This window comes from Macrotis lagotis, chromosome 4 (assembly GCF_037893015.1).
Source record: "Macrotis lagotis isolate mMagLag1 chromosome 4, bilby.v1.9.chrom.fasta, whole genome shotgun sequence".
NCBI lineage: Eukaryota > Metazoa > Chordata > Mammalia > Peramelemorphia > Peramelidae > Macrotis > Macrotis lagotis.
In genome coordinates this window covers 151,637,974-151,650,625 of record NC_133661.1, presented here as the reverse complement: position 1 = coordinate 151,650,625, position 12,652 = coordinate 151,637,974, and the positions used below count along the sequence as shown (strand labels likewise).

Below are 12,652 nucleotides of genomic sequence, written 5' to 3'. Positions count from 1 at the left end.
ATGCTTGTTCCTTTATATTCCAGCTTTGACTCTAGCTAAGTGACCCTAGGTAAATTACTTTACCTCGCTAAACTTGTTTCCTCTATTAGTAGTTTTTTTTTTGTTTTTTTTAAAAGGGGCAACTAATTTCACTATCTCAACTAAAATAGTTAGGCAAATATTTTGTAAACCTTTAAAAGTACTGCACAAATTTGAGTTACAAATGGAAAGAGTGTTGGACTTAAAATCCACAAGACCTGAAATCAAACACTACCTCCAGTATTTCCCAGCTATGTGACCCTGAGCAGGTCAGTTAATGTCTATGAACTTCCATTTTTCTCATTGGTAAAATGTACATGATACCAGCATCTATCTCAGAGGGCTATTATGATAATCAAATGAGATCATATATATATATATATATGTGTGTGTGTGTGTGTGTGTGTGTGTGTGTATGTAATATGTATTTTGGGGTTTGGAAATCTTAAGACAATCTATAAATTTCATTTGTTCTCATCAGCATCAAACAGGGCTAGCCAGTCTTTTTCACTTCTTTTGGGTGTTTGTCACTCCCATTTTGCAAATGGGGAGAATTGAAACCCAATATCACATGTTGAGTCTTGGGAAAGTGGGTGCCTAGTCTCTGTGTTCTGATCCTTAAAACCTATGCCCTAGGCTCAAGTACCTGCTTACTCCTTTGATGGCCTAAGACAACTTCATACCCAGGCACCTCCTGTCTCTAGGGTAGAGGAGGTTGAATACAGACTGGGCAGATATGTTTAGAAAACAGCACACCAGCTTCTGTCCCCAACAGAAAGCCAACAGCTTCAGGTCTCCCCAGGCCAAGATTGCCATTTTGTTCAGACAGAACTAGGAATTCAGTTGCACTTCCATGTGGAATTCCTTCCCAATACCTTTGAAGGAGTTATGGATTGCACTTTGGGGTATCCCCAAGTTAATGCTGTTTTGGCCTCACTGGTGTGTGAGGTCTGAGAAATGGCATCCTCTGGAAATTTCTCTCCTTTAACAGCAGAAACAAGGTCTCCAGATCTGATTGCATACCTAGGAACTGCAAGAGCAAAGCTCCTCCTCCCCCACCTTTGCTGCCAGGGGAAATGTAGAACCCATCTAGAGTCCTCTGCCACGGTCTGGGAGGTTGCCTGCTGCCCCCAATTCTCTTGGCTCATCTTCACTACTCTGCTATTGCTCATGTTACATATATAGTTACTCTACTTGCTGTATTCTCCCTCCTTCTCCTTTCTAAAGCCTATCCATCTTTCCACAGGTCCCAGTTTAGCTTCTATCTCTTCCTTGATGCTGTTTCTACCCACCTCTGCCCACACTAACCAAATCAAATTGAACATGTCTGCATTCTCCAAATTCCTATTATACTGGTAATTTGTGCCACGCCAGTGAGCACTTGATTAATCACTTTCCATTAGTCTTATAGCTAGGTTTTGCAGAACTTAGAGTACCTACCCTTGAAGTCAAGAAGACATCTTCCTGAGTTCAAATCCAGCCCCAGATACTTACTAGTTATGTGACCCTGGGCAAGTTACTTAGCCCTGTTTGCCTCAGTGTCTTCATCTGGTAAAATGAATTGGAGAAGAAATGGTAAACCATTCCAATATCTTTGCCAAGAATACCCCCAAAATGGGGTCCTGAAGAGTCAGACTCTACTGCAAAATAGCTAAACAGCAGCAGCAACAACAATCAGTTAAATTATAAACACCTTACTGGTGAGGCCTTAAAGATGATCGATTTACCCAAGGTCACACAGCTAGTCATAGGCAGAGCTAGAACCAGAGTCCAAGGATCCTCACCCATTCCAATGCTCTTTCCATTACACTCCCGGGTTTGCATTGTTTTTTCCTTCATGGAGTCCAATACAGACATGAGGAATTGACACTGGCCAAGATGATAGAAATAATTGGGGAGTGGAGGGGCTATTCCAGGAAACTCAGGTGAAGCTGGAAGGTGGGGCTACTCATTAATTGTTAGACCTAGAAATCTCTACCCTTGGTTAAGTTCAAGCTCCTTGTTGCTCACCTCAGGGTAAAACAACACTCTTTCCTGACTCTGGACTTCTCTGGCTTGACCCTCCCCTAAGACTGCATTGGCATCTTGGTCTTCATCCAGTCTTTGGCTCTCTGAACCTGCAGTCAGGGAGACCTACAAATCTCATTGCAGACTTTGTGATTCCAGACAAGACCTAGGCTCCTGTAATGGTAAGGCCGAAGCTAGAAGAGACCCCTGAGGTTATCTGGTCCAGCCTCTTTCATTTTTCCAGACGAAGGAATCCCTTCATCTCGGATTCTGGTCTGCAAAGTAGGATGTCCCTTGTGACTGACCCTATGGCACCAGGTTGTTCTGAAACTTTAAGTAACCAACCTTTATTAAGTAGGCCTTCTATGTGCTTCTGGAAGGAAGGTGATCTGCAAGATTCAAAAACCAGAATGGGATGGTCTGTGTCCTTAAGGAACTTCTGTTCTATGAGGAGACACTTCTGTTCTATGAGGATTTTGTGTGTGTGTGTGTGTGTGTGTGTGTGTGTGTGTGTGTGTGTGTTGGGGAGAAGGACTCTGATTTCAGGAGGAAACTCCCAGAAGAATAAACTCCTTCCTGCTAGTGCAGGTCAGCACCCTCTTTGCAACTTATAGTCTTAGAAAGTTGTTTCAAGCACTGAGAGGTCAATAGCCCAGAGCCACACAGCCAGGATATGTTTGGAGCTCTCTCTCTCTCTCTCTCTCTCTCTCTCTCTCTCTCTCTCTCTCTCTCTCCTCCCTCCCCTCCTGTCTTTCTCTGTCTGTCTGTCTCTCCTCTTTCTCTCCTCTCTCCCTCCTTTCTCTCTGTCTCTGTCTCTCTCGCTCTGTCCCTGTTTCTCTCTGTACTTCTCTCTGTCTCTCTCTTTCTGTCTTTCTCTCTGTCTCTGTCTCTGTCTATCTCTTCCTCTGGCTCTTTCCCTCTCTCTGGCTCTGACTCTTTCTATGTCAGTCTCTTTCTCTGATTCTGTCCCTCTTTTTCTCTGCCTCTGCCTCTGATTCTTCCTATGCCTGTCTCTGTCTGTCTATCTGCATGTCTCTACTGGTCTCTTTTTCTTTCTGTCTGTCTCTCTCCCCCTCTGACTCTCTGATTCTCTCTCATACCATACTGTCTCTCATATAAGTATATACAAAGTAAAAAAAAAAAAGTAATTGTGAGGGGAGTATTAGGATCTGGGAGGATTAGAAAAGTGCATGGAGGTGGTCGTAGTTGAGGTGAGTTATGAACCAAGCTACTGATTCTAAAAGATGGAATGTACCAGAAGAATGGGGGACAATTATGCAAAGTCCTGGTTATTGGTGATGAATTGTGTGAGAGGATCACTCACAAAGTCAATTTTAGAAAACAAGTATTATAGAAATATTAGCTAGGTGATAGTGAATAGAGTGCTGGGCTTGGAATCAGGAAGACCCATCCTGAGTTAAAATCCAATCTCACACACTTACTACCTGTGTGATTCTGGGCAAGTCACTTTACCCTTTTTGTCTCAGTTTCCTCATCTGTAAAATGAGTTGAGAATGAAATGGCAAACTAGTCCAGTATCTTTGTGAAGAAAACCCCAAATGAGGTCACAAAGAATTGGACATGACTGAACAACATTATTATGTCAATCAATAAGCATTTATTAAACTCCTATTGTATAATAATATGTACTAAATACTGAGTTACAAAGGCAAAAAAAAAAAAAAACAACAACCAGTCCTTACTTTCAAGAAGCTCACAGTTTAATGGGAGAGACAGCATGAAAAACTATTTGCAAATAAGATATATATGGGATAATTTTGGAAGTATTCTTAGAAATCAACTAAGATTAAGGAGGATTGACAAAATCTTTGTGCAAAAGGTGGGACTTTAGCTGACACTGGAAGGAAGAACACTGCAGGAATAGGGGATAGCTCATAAAAAGGCTTAGGTCAAGAGATTAGTGTTATTATTTTACACCTCCCATTTTTCCTGAATTTATTGATACCAAATCCAATACTCTTTCTTCTTACAACTGACATTTGGAAAGCATTTTAAGATTTATAAAATACTTTCCTAAGAACATCTTGAATTCTTACCTCTCTTTTAAAAATACATGTGGGAAAACTGAGACTCAAAGGGGTTAAATGATTCAGGGTCATTCTGCTAATAGCTGTCAAAACTACAATTGTGGCTCTGATGGAGTTAAGATTATGTTGGTGTGGGTGTCCTCTGCTCTCATCACATATCATCAACTTTCCACACCTCATCCTGTGTGATTTTGTTTGTCTGTTTCCATAGACTCCCCCAAAGAAGATCTACGAGGTTCACTGAGAGATTTCCTCTGGTTCTTAGGGGTGACAGTGGCAAGAACTAGACTGCCCATCTTTTACCTTGTTCTAGCTGTGTGATTGGTTCCCCTCCTTTTTTCAATTATGTTTGCCCTCAATGTCTTTTTTTGCCACTTCTCTTTGATGGCTATGTCATCATCGGTAGCATCTTGTTGCCTACATCCACCCACTAAACCTCTTTTTTTTTTGCCCTTTGAGTTTCTTGTAATTTTGAGTCTTTCAAGTTTGCGGTGTTCCATGAGTCACAGTCCTGTATTATCATCACTGTACTCAGAATATTAGAACTGGTTTTAAGAGCAGGGGAACGTGTGTGTGTGTGTGTGTGTGTGTGTGTGTGTGTGTGTGTGTACGATGGACCATTTTGGCAAAATGAAGACTTTCTCAAAATAAAGTTTTCACATATATAAAATAAAATATAGAGTTCCAAAAGTTGGTTAGGGCCCTTTAATGCAATTAAAGCTATTGAAACTTAAAATTTCACTAAGATTTTTGGGACCTCTGTAGGTAGGATTATAAAGGAAACCAGTTATATTGGAAATGCATTTATCAAAACAACTTTTAAAAATAACAACAAAAGTTAAATTTACAGACTTCAGATAAACATTCTAGTTTAGAGGTTCTGGTTGGTAGTGATGGGTCAGAGAGGGTCCAGGAGTAAAATATCCCACAATCTATGATAATCGACTCAGGCTGCACAATAGACCTTCCTCTGCCTTAACTGCTGTTCCACAGCATCCTGCTACTATCTCTACCCAGGCTCCAATCTACAGCATCCACACATCTTCCCCCTGCTCCACCCAACTGAACACAAGCGATTGAACTTTATATAGAATTTTCTAGTTTTCAGAGTATTTTAAATATATAAATATTAAATCCTCTCATGTGCCCCTCTAAATAGCCCCTTTGGAGTTGGCAATAGTCTCTCTCATTTACTAAATAAATTTGCAGCCCCAGGATGTCTAGTGACTTTCTCAAGGGCACATTCAAGGTTGGTATCAGAGCTGGGTTTCAGTCCCAGTCTCCTGCCTTTCTAGGATACCTCAGCTGCCTCTGTCATTGAGACTTCACTGTAGGGACTTTAGGAAGAAGCATGGGAGAGTTGAGCCAACAGGGTCATTTCCAATGTGCCTCTCCCGTGTTGTAGACATTTTGATAGTGTCAAAGTCAGGTTAGCAAGGAGGAGGAAAAGAGAAGTTGTCAAAGAGAAGAATACATCCTGAAGAAAGGGGAATGCATTTCCATCTTCTTTGGCTTTAGTGTAATGGGCCTAATGTTGTCTTTGTGTACAAGTTCTGAGGCATCTTTTAAAGCAATGCACTGAAGACTTAGAGATTAGAACAAAAAAATCTTTATTTAAATAGGAAAGATTTCTCCACCAAAATACCCCTCCTCCCCCAGCCTTATTACTAAAGTGGGTGTCTGGGGAGCCAGCTAGGTTGGCTAGATAGAGCCCAGAGAACCTGAGTTCAACTCTAACCTCAGGCATTTAACACTTACTAGCTGTAAGTCCCTGGACAAGTCATATAACCCCAATATGTTCACCACAAACATAAATAAATAAAGTTTGTGTCTGTCTATCTTGTACTCAAAAAAGCTTCAATGGTTCCCTTCTGCTTCCAGAATAAAAAACAAATAAAAAAAAAAAACCTCCTTTGTCTGGTTTTAAAACACTTCACATTGTGCTTCTGACTTATCTTTCCATACTGATATTCCTCCTTTTCCTTCTTCCTCCCCTTTTCCCCCTCCCCCCCATTTTCATTTGGCCTATTTGGTGTTTTTTATGTTATTTCTTGACTTAGTGAAGATACATAGGCATTTTCCCAAGCATGAATATCCCATCTCCATCTTTTGAAATCCTAACCTTCTTCAAGGCTTAGCTCAAATATTATACTTTCCTTTTCCTGTGGCCTGTCTCATTATTTAATATTTATTTTACATGTATAAGTCTGCATTCCAAAGAGATCACAAAAAAGGTAAAAAATCCACATGTACAAAAATATTTATAGCAGATCCTTCAATGATGGCAAAGAACTGGAGATTGAGGGGATGCCCATCAATTGGGGAATGACTGAACAGCTTGTGCTATATGAATATAATAGAACAGTCATGAGGGATGGGGCTTCAGAATAGCCTAGAAAAACTTGCAAGTATTGATACTGAGTTATTATTACTATAATTATACACACTAACAGCAACACCAGGTGATGATCAACTATGATGGCCCTGCTCATTTCAGCAGCACAATAATCAAAAACAATTCTAAAAGCCTTGTGATGGAAAAATACCATCCATCTCCAGAGAAGGACTTGTGGAGTTAAAATACAGACCAAAACCTATCATCTTCAATTTTTAAAAATTCTTATGTATTATTGTTTTTTTCTCATTTTGATTTGATTTTTCCCTTACAACATGACTAACATGAATCTATGTTTAGCATGAAAAAAATCTGTTGTTTGTACTTCTTCAATCATGTACATGTCATTTTCCCTAGAATAATATATGCTCCTGTGAGGTCAGGGACAGCTGTTATTTTTGTCTTTCTATCCACAGAGCCCAGCCCACAGTAATCACTTAATGAGTGTTTATTTCTTTCCTTATTTCCTTCCCTTTTTATCCCCAACACCTAGAATAGGACCTTAGTGAATCCTTAATAAATGATTGTTAAATTATTGAATTTAATGAAGTCAGCTTCACTGGTCCCTGGAATGTCTCTAAAGGTGGGGAATACACAAAGAAGGGTTGGGAAGTAGGTGTGGTAGTTAGTTTGGATTTTATATGGCACGATAGTTCAGGGAACACACAGGGCTCTTTGAGAGCTATTGGGTTAGGCTAGACCAGTCATATCTAACTTGCCTAGAAACCAGGGCCACTACACCAGTTCCTGTGGGCTCCATATTGACTTAGAAAACCACATATTGACATTATCTATGTTTTAATGTATTTTTACATATTTTATTAAATATTTTCCAATTACATTTTAATGGGGTATTTGACATCTCTAATCTACAGGAAACTTGCAGGTTATGAAAATTGCTGGTGGGTAACTGGGGGAGAATAGGAAAGCTACTTCCTTAATGACCTTTAGAGAAAAGGTACTTCTAAACTCTTCTGGAGATGGAGGACTAATTTATATTCAATTTATTTGATGCAGAATTCTGTGATAACTTCAAAAAACACAATAGCTCCTAGGCACGCACCCTAGACAAGTGTTTAGTGGAGCAGAACTACATCATGAGTTTCTTACATCCTTTTTTTTTTTTTTTAATAACCCATCAATGTCACCAGAACACAATTGTTGGGCTGTTGAGTACAAGAAAAGGCTGTGTACTTGGTGTAGCCTGAGAAGACTTAAGAGACTCCTGAGTCTCTTAATGATAAGCAGAAATGGGGGGGGGAAATCCCAACAGAAAAGGGCTTTTTCTCAGTCAACCAGCAAAGCAGCCACCACTGAAGGTAACATATTTGTCTGAAGCAAGGCAATTTTCATGGCATCTGTGTTAGAAAGCAGATAGTAATCTAGGTATATAAAATAGGAGCAAAAGAAATCTTGATCCTGGGCTTCTTAATATTTTATGAGTTCTTAATTATTGGAGAGCCCAAGCAATCCTTCAGTTGATTAAGAAACATCTATTAAGCTACCATCAACCTTTTATTAAGCTTCCACTGGGGCCATATGTATATACTGTGCTGGCCTCTGGGGGTACAAAGACAGAAATGAAAGTCTCTTTCCTCAAAGAGTTTATATTCTATCAAGAAAACAATCTGCCATCCTTTCCTCTCTCAACCGCTCCAATTTCCTTGTATTTAATTTATGTATCTTTCATATACTTTCCTATGTACATGTTGTCTGCCCCCCTCCCCCATAGAATGTAAGTTCCTTGAGGGCAGGAAGTTCCTAAGACATAGTAGGTTCTTAATAAGTAGGTATTTGTTGATTGGTTAATGTATACTCAAAAAAAGATACGAAATTTGCCAAAAATTAAGGAAGGCTAGTTGCAGGGAGGTTCTAGTAGTTGAGGATGAGTAGAAAAACCTCATGGCAAGAGGAGTCAGTTGATCCATACCCAGTCAGTCAGTCAAAGGAAAGCAAGGGAGTCTAAGAGGCAGATCTAACAGGATGCAACAGAGAGAAGGCCAGTTTGGATATGCCATGGTGGAGTGTAGAAAGTAGGCAAAATTGGAGCCATGTTCACGGGACGAGACAGTCAGGATCCATAGCAGGTTATTGAACCACTCAAGAGAGTGACATGGGTCTCACCTTACAATTTAGGCATTACTTGAGCATCTGGGTGGAGGATGGATTGGAAGACACTTGAGCTGGAGACCATTAAGAAGCTATTACAACAATCCAAGTATGACTTATAGCGGTGGCCACTGGATTGGAGAGAAGAGAATAGATATGAGAAATATTGTAGAGGTTAAATATATAAATGTATATATATATATATATATATATATATATATATACATATGGAGAGAGAGATGCTATCTATCTACAGTAGAAGTAAAAATAATGACAGATTTTGGTAAAGGAATGAATTTGTGGGTTGAAAGAGAGTGAAGAGGGGGCGACTGGGTGGCATAGTGGATAGAGTACCAACCCTGGAGTCAGGAGTACCTGAGTTCAAATCCAGCCTCAGACACTTAATAATTGCCTAGCTGTGTGGCCTTGGGCAAGCCACTTAACCCCATTGCCTTGCAAAAACCTAAAAGAGAGAGAGAGAGAGAGAGAGAGAGAGAGAGAGAAGAGAAGAGAAGAGAAGAGAAGAGAAGAGAAGAGAAGAGGAGAGGAGAGGAGAGGAGAGGAGAGGAGAGGGGAGGGGAGAGAGAGAGAGAGAGAGAGAGTGTGTGTGTGTAGAATCCTTGAACCTAAGTCAAGATTTCTTTGTTATCTGACTATTTATATGATCTTGGGGTTCTGCACCTATGACCGTCTGATTTTCTTCCCCTTTTCTATTGCTTCTTTGGCTGTCATTTGTCACTACTTAAACCAATTAGATGGCCCCAATCCCTCAGGGGACCTAGTGTGTATGTGTGTTTGAAGTCAACCCTTGTCATATATTCTGATGTTGTTTGTACATTAAATTTATAATCCAAAGAACAAACACACATGACAGATGAGGAAAGCACAGAAACAAGATGGACATCTGGTGACAGCTCAGGATTTGCAGACCAAAGGAGATGTTATAAAGTACATATGTATTATTCAGTAACTTCAGTTAGGTCTAGCTCTTCATGTCCCCATTTGGAATTTTCTTGGTAAAGATACTGAAGTGATTTGGCATTTCCTCCTTCAGTTCATTTGACAGATGGGGAAACTGAGGCTAACTTTCCCAGGATCAAACAACTAGTATTTGAGGTCACATTTGAACTCAGATCTTCTTGAATCCAGACCTTACACTCTCCTACACTACCTGGCTACCTCTGTATATATCCATATATATATTATGGATATATTATATAGCAACATAAATACATAACAATATAGCATATATAATATAATATTTATAAGTAAATATATATGTAATACAGGGCAGCTAGGCGGAGAAGTAAAGCAATAGACCTAGAGTCAAGACAACTTGAATTCAAATTCTGCCTTGGATATGTCTTAAGCTATCTATATAACCTTGGATAAATCGCATAACTGTTGTCTGCTTCAGTTACTCATCTTTAAAATGGGAATAATAATAGTGCTTATACTCCAGGGTTGTTGCTAAGTTTAAATAAGATAATTTTTTTTAGGTTTTTGCAGGGCAAATGGGGTTAAGTGGCTTGCCCAAGGCCACACAGCTAGGTAATTGTTAAGTGTCTGAGACCAGATTTGAACCCAGGTACTCCTGACTCCAAGGCTGGTGCTTTATCCACTACGCCACCTAGCCGCCCCTAAATAAGATAATATTCATAAAATGTTTTGCAAATCTAAAGTGCTATATAAAGAATAGCTATTCTGCTGCTGCTGCTGCTGCTGCTGCTGTTGATGATGATTTATAAGGTGTTGTAATATAGATGAGGCATCTCCAGAGAGAGTAAATTTTACACAGTGGAGAGTTTCAACCCAGGTAGGGGAAAATGACAGGTGTCTAGTTTCAGAGAAAGTGGAGTTCATCTGGAAATCAAGGAGGGTCAGTTTTGAGTGGGCATCTTACATAGGCAAGAGTCCCATTGGTCAGAGCTCTCTACATTCCAGCACCCATTTCTTTGTCTTTCAGAGTTTCTGGGGGAGAACTCTTTGATTTCCTGGCACAGAAAGAATCTTTGAGTGAAGAGGAAGCAACCAGTTTCATTAAGCAAATCTTGGAAGGTGTTAACTACCTGCATGCCAAAAAAATTGCTCACTTTGACCTTAAGGTAAGTGAAAGAGATGGGGGGGGGGGATTTACTATGTTGACATAAGATACACTGATAAGAGTTGGAAAAGATCTAAGAGACCACATTCCCTCCATTTTACTATTTTATTTTAAGGTTTAATCAGTGCCCTTTGTTTTTTCATAGGATAATAGATTTAGTTAGAAGGTTCCTTATGCAGTCCAATTCACCTCATTTTACAGATGAGGAAACTAAGACCTAGAGGGATGGGTGGGAATGGCTTACCCACATATGTTTAACTGCAAGTTTCCTTTGTGCCCTTAATGAGGCTGTGTAGGACACTATAGGAAAATTGCCATTTAAATTCTGTACAAGCCATTTTGCAATAAATGAGTATGTTTAGATAGTCAAAAAGTAACCTTAATGAGCAAAATTTACACCATGGATGAAGACTGCAAAGGTTGGTTCTTTGGGTCCTTCTTAGTTTTGTTTCAAATGTTCCTTTTTTTCCAAAGGATGTGAATCCAGCACAATGCAACGTGCTACTCCACTTCCCTAAACTATATAAAGTATCAAAGAGGGGTAATATATATTCAGATATAAGAAAGTGTATTCTAGAACCAAAGGCCTTCATGAGTGAATGAATAAAAAAAAATTAGGTACTTAGCTCATGCCAGTTATTGTGCTAAGCCCTAGACATACAAATAAAAAAATAAGATAGTTCCTGCTCTCAAAGATCTTATATTTTAATGGGGTATATATATACTTAGCATATATGCTTAGCATATCTATATGTCAAATATGTATATATATCAATACTTATGTGAATAAATATAAAAGTGTATATAGATGTGAGAGTGCTAGCTAAAGAAGAGCTTGGGAATGATAGGGATGGTGAGGTGGTCCATAGGGCTGCCCATTGGCATGCTCTTTCTAGAAATAATGGAAAGCATGGTAATATTGATTGATTGATTGATTGATTGTTGATCTCAGAGCAAGAAGAGGTGTGGGAGAGAGAGATAGACACTGTAGTAACAGGGCAGAACCATAAAAGGAGAGTATGGAAGAAGAGAAGAGCTAAGCACTAAGTTAGTTAAGCCTTGGTGTAGCTAGGTGGCACAGTGGATAGAGTACCAACCCTGGAGTCAGGACTACCTGAGTTCAAATCCAGCCTCAGACACTTAATAATTGCCTAGCTGTGTGGCCTTGGACAAGCCACTTAACCCTACTACCTTTCAAAAACCTAAAAAAAAAAGTTAAGCCTTAAATTTAAGCCTTTTCTGAACTGACTCAATAGTCAAGGGATTGAGATTTATGTGTGGAATCATAGAACATTATAACTGGAAGGTATTTTAGAGATTATTTAGTCCAGCCTTCCATTTCACTGATGAACAAAGAGAAATGCAAAGAAATTAAATGATTTGGTCAAAGCAGAGTTAAGGATAATTCCAGGTCTCTGGTCACTGCCTTTCCTAGCCTACCAATAATAAATCACCTCATTGCCTTTGTCAATTGATTACAAAACCTTTGGAAGTCCTCAGAAGATGTTGCAGGAGGTTTTATAGAGTTCATGAGATCATATATAGATTTAGATCTGGATGGTATCTTAGAGGTCATCTGGTCTTTGTTTCTTTATTTTATAGATGAGAAAACTGAGGTGTAACACAATTTCCCCAGAATTCCAAAGATCTTTTATGACAGTGCTAGGATTCAATTCCAGGTCCTCCGAATCCAGATCAAACATTCTTTCCACTGTTCCACACTTCATGGCAGAATGGTGTCTCCTAGAGAATCAATAGAGTGAGCAGACTTCTGAACCCAAAGCAGTCTTAAGATCAGGAAATAAATTATCTGGATTGGACCAGCCTCTGCCTTTCTGGTAAACACCATAGACAATCAACATATTTTTCTGTCTGTGCTGGCTCCAAGATGTGTACCTTCAAACAGGCTTCTTTTGTCATTTCTCCAGCAGAGCTCCCAGGCAAAGAACAGAATAAAAACTGTATGACATC

At 39.5% G+C, this 12,652-nt stretch overlaps 1 protein-coding gene across 3 annotated transcripts in view; it reads left to right on the top strand.

Moving 5' to 3' along the window:
- The window catches only part of DAPK2 (death associated protein kinase 2), a 194,549-nt gene that overhangs the window by 119,069 nt on the left and 62,828 nt on the right, over positions 1-12,652 (top strand). For all 3 annotated transcript variants that reach the window (XM_074234366.1, XM_074234365.1, XM_074234364.1), the window contains exon 4: positions 10,544-10,682. In XM_074234366.1, coding sequence (XP_074090467.1) covers positions 10,544-10,682 — 139 coding nt within the window. The remainder of the gene's footprint in view (positions 1-10,543; positions 10,683-12,652) is intronic.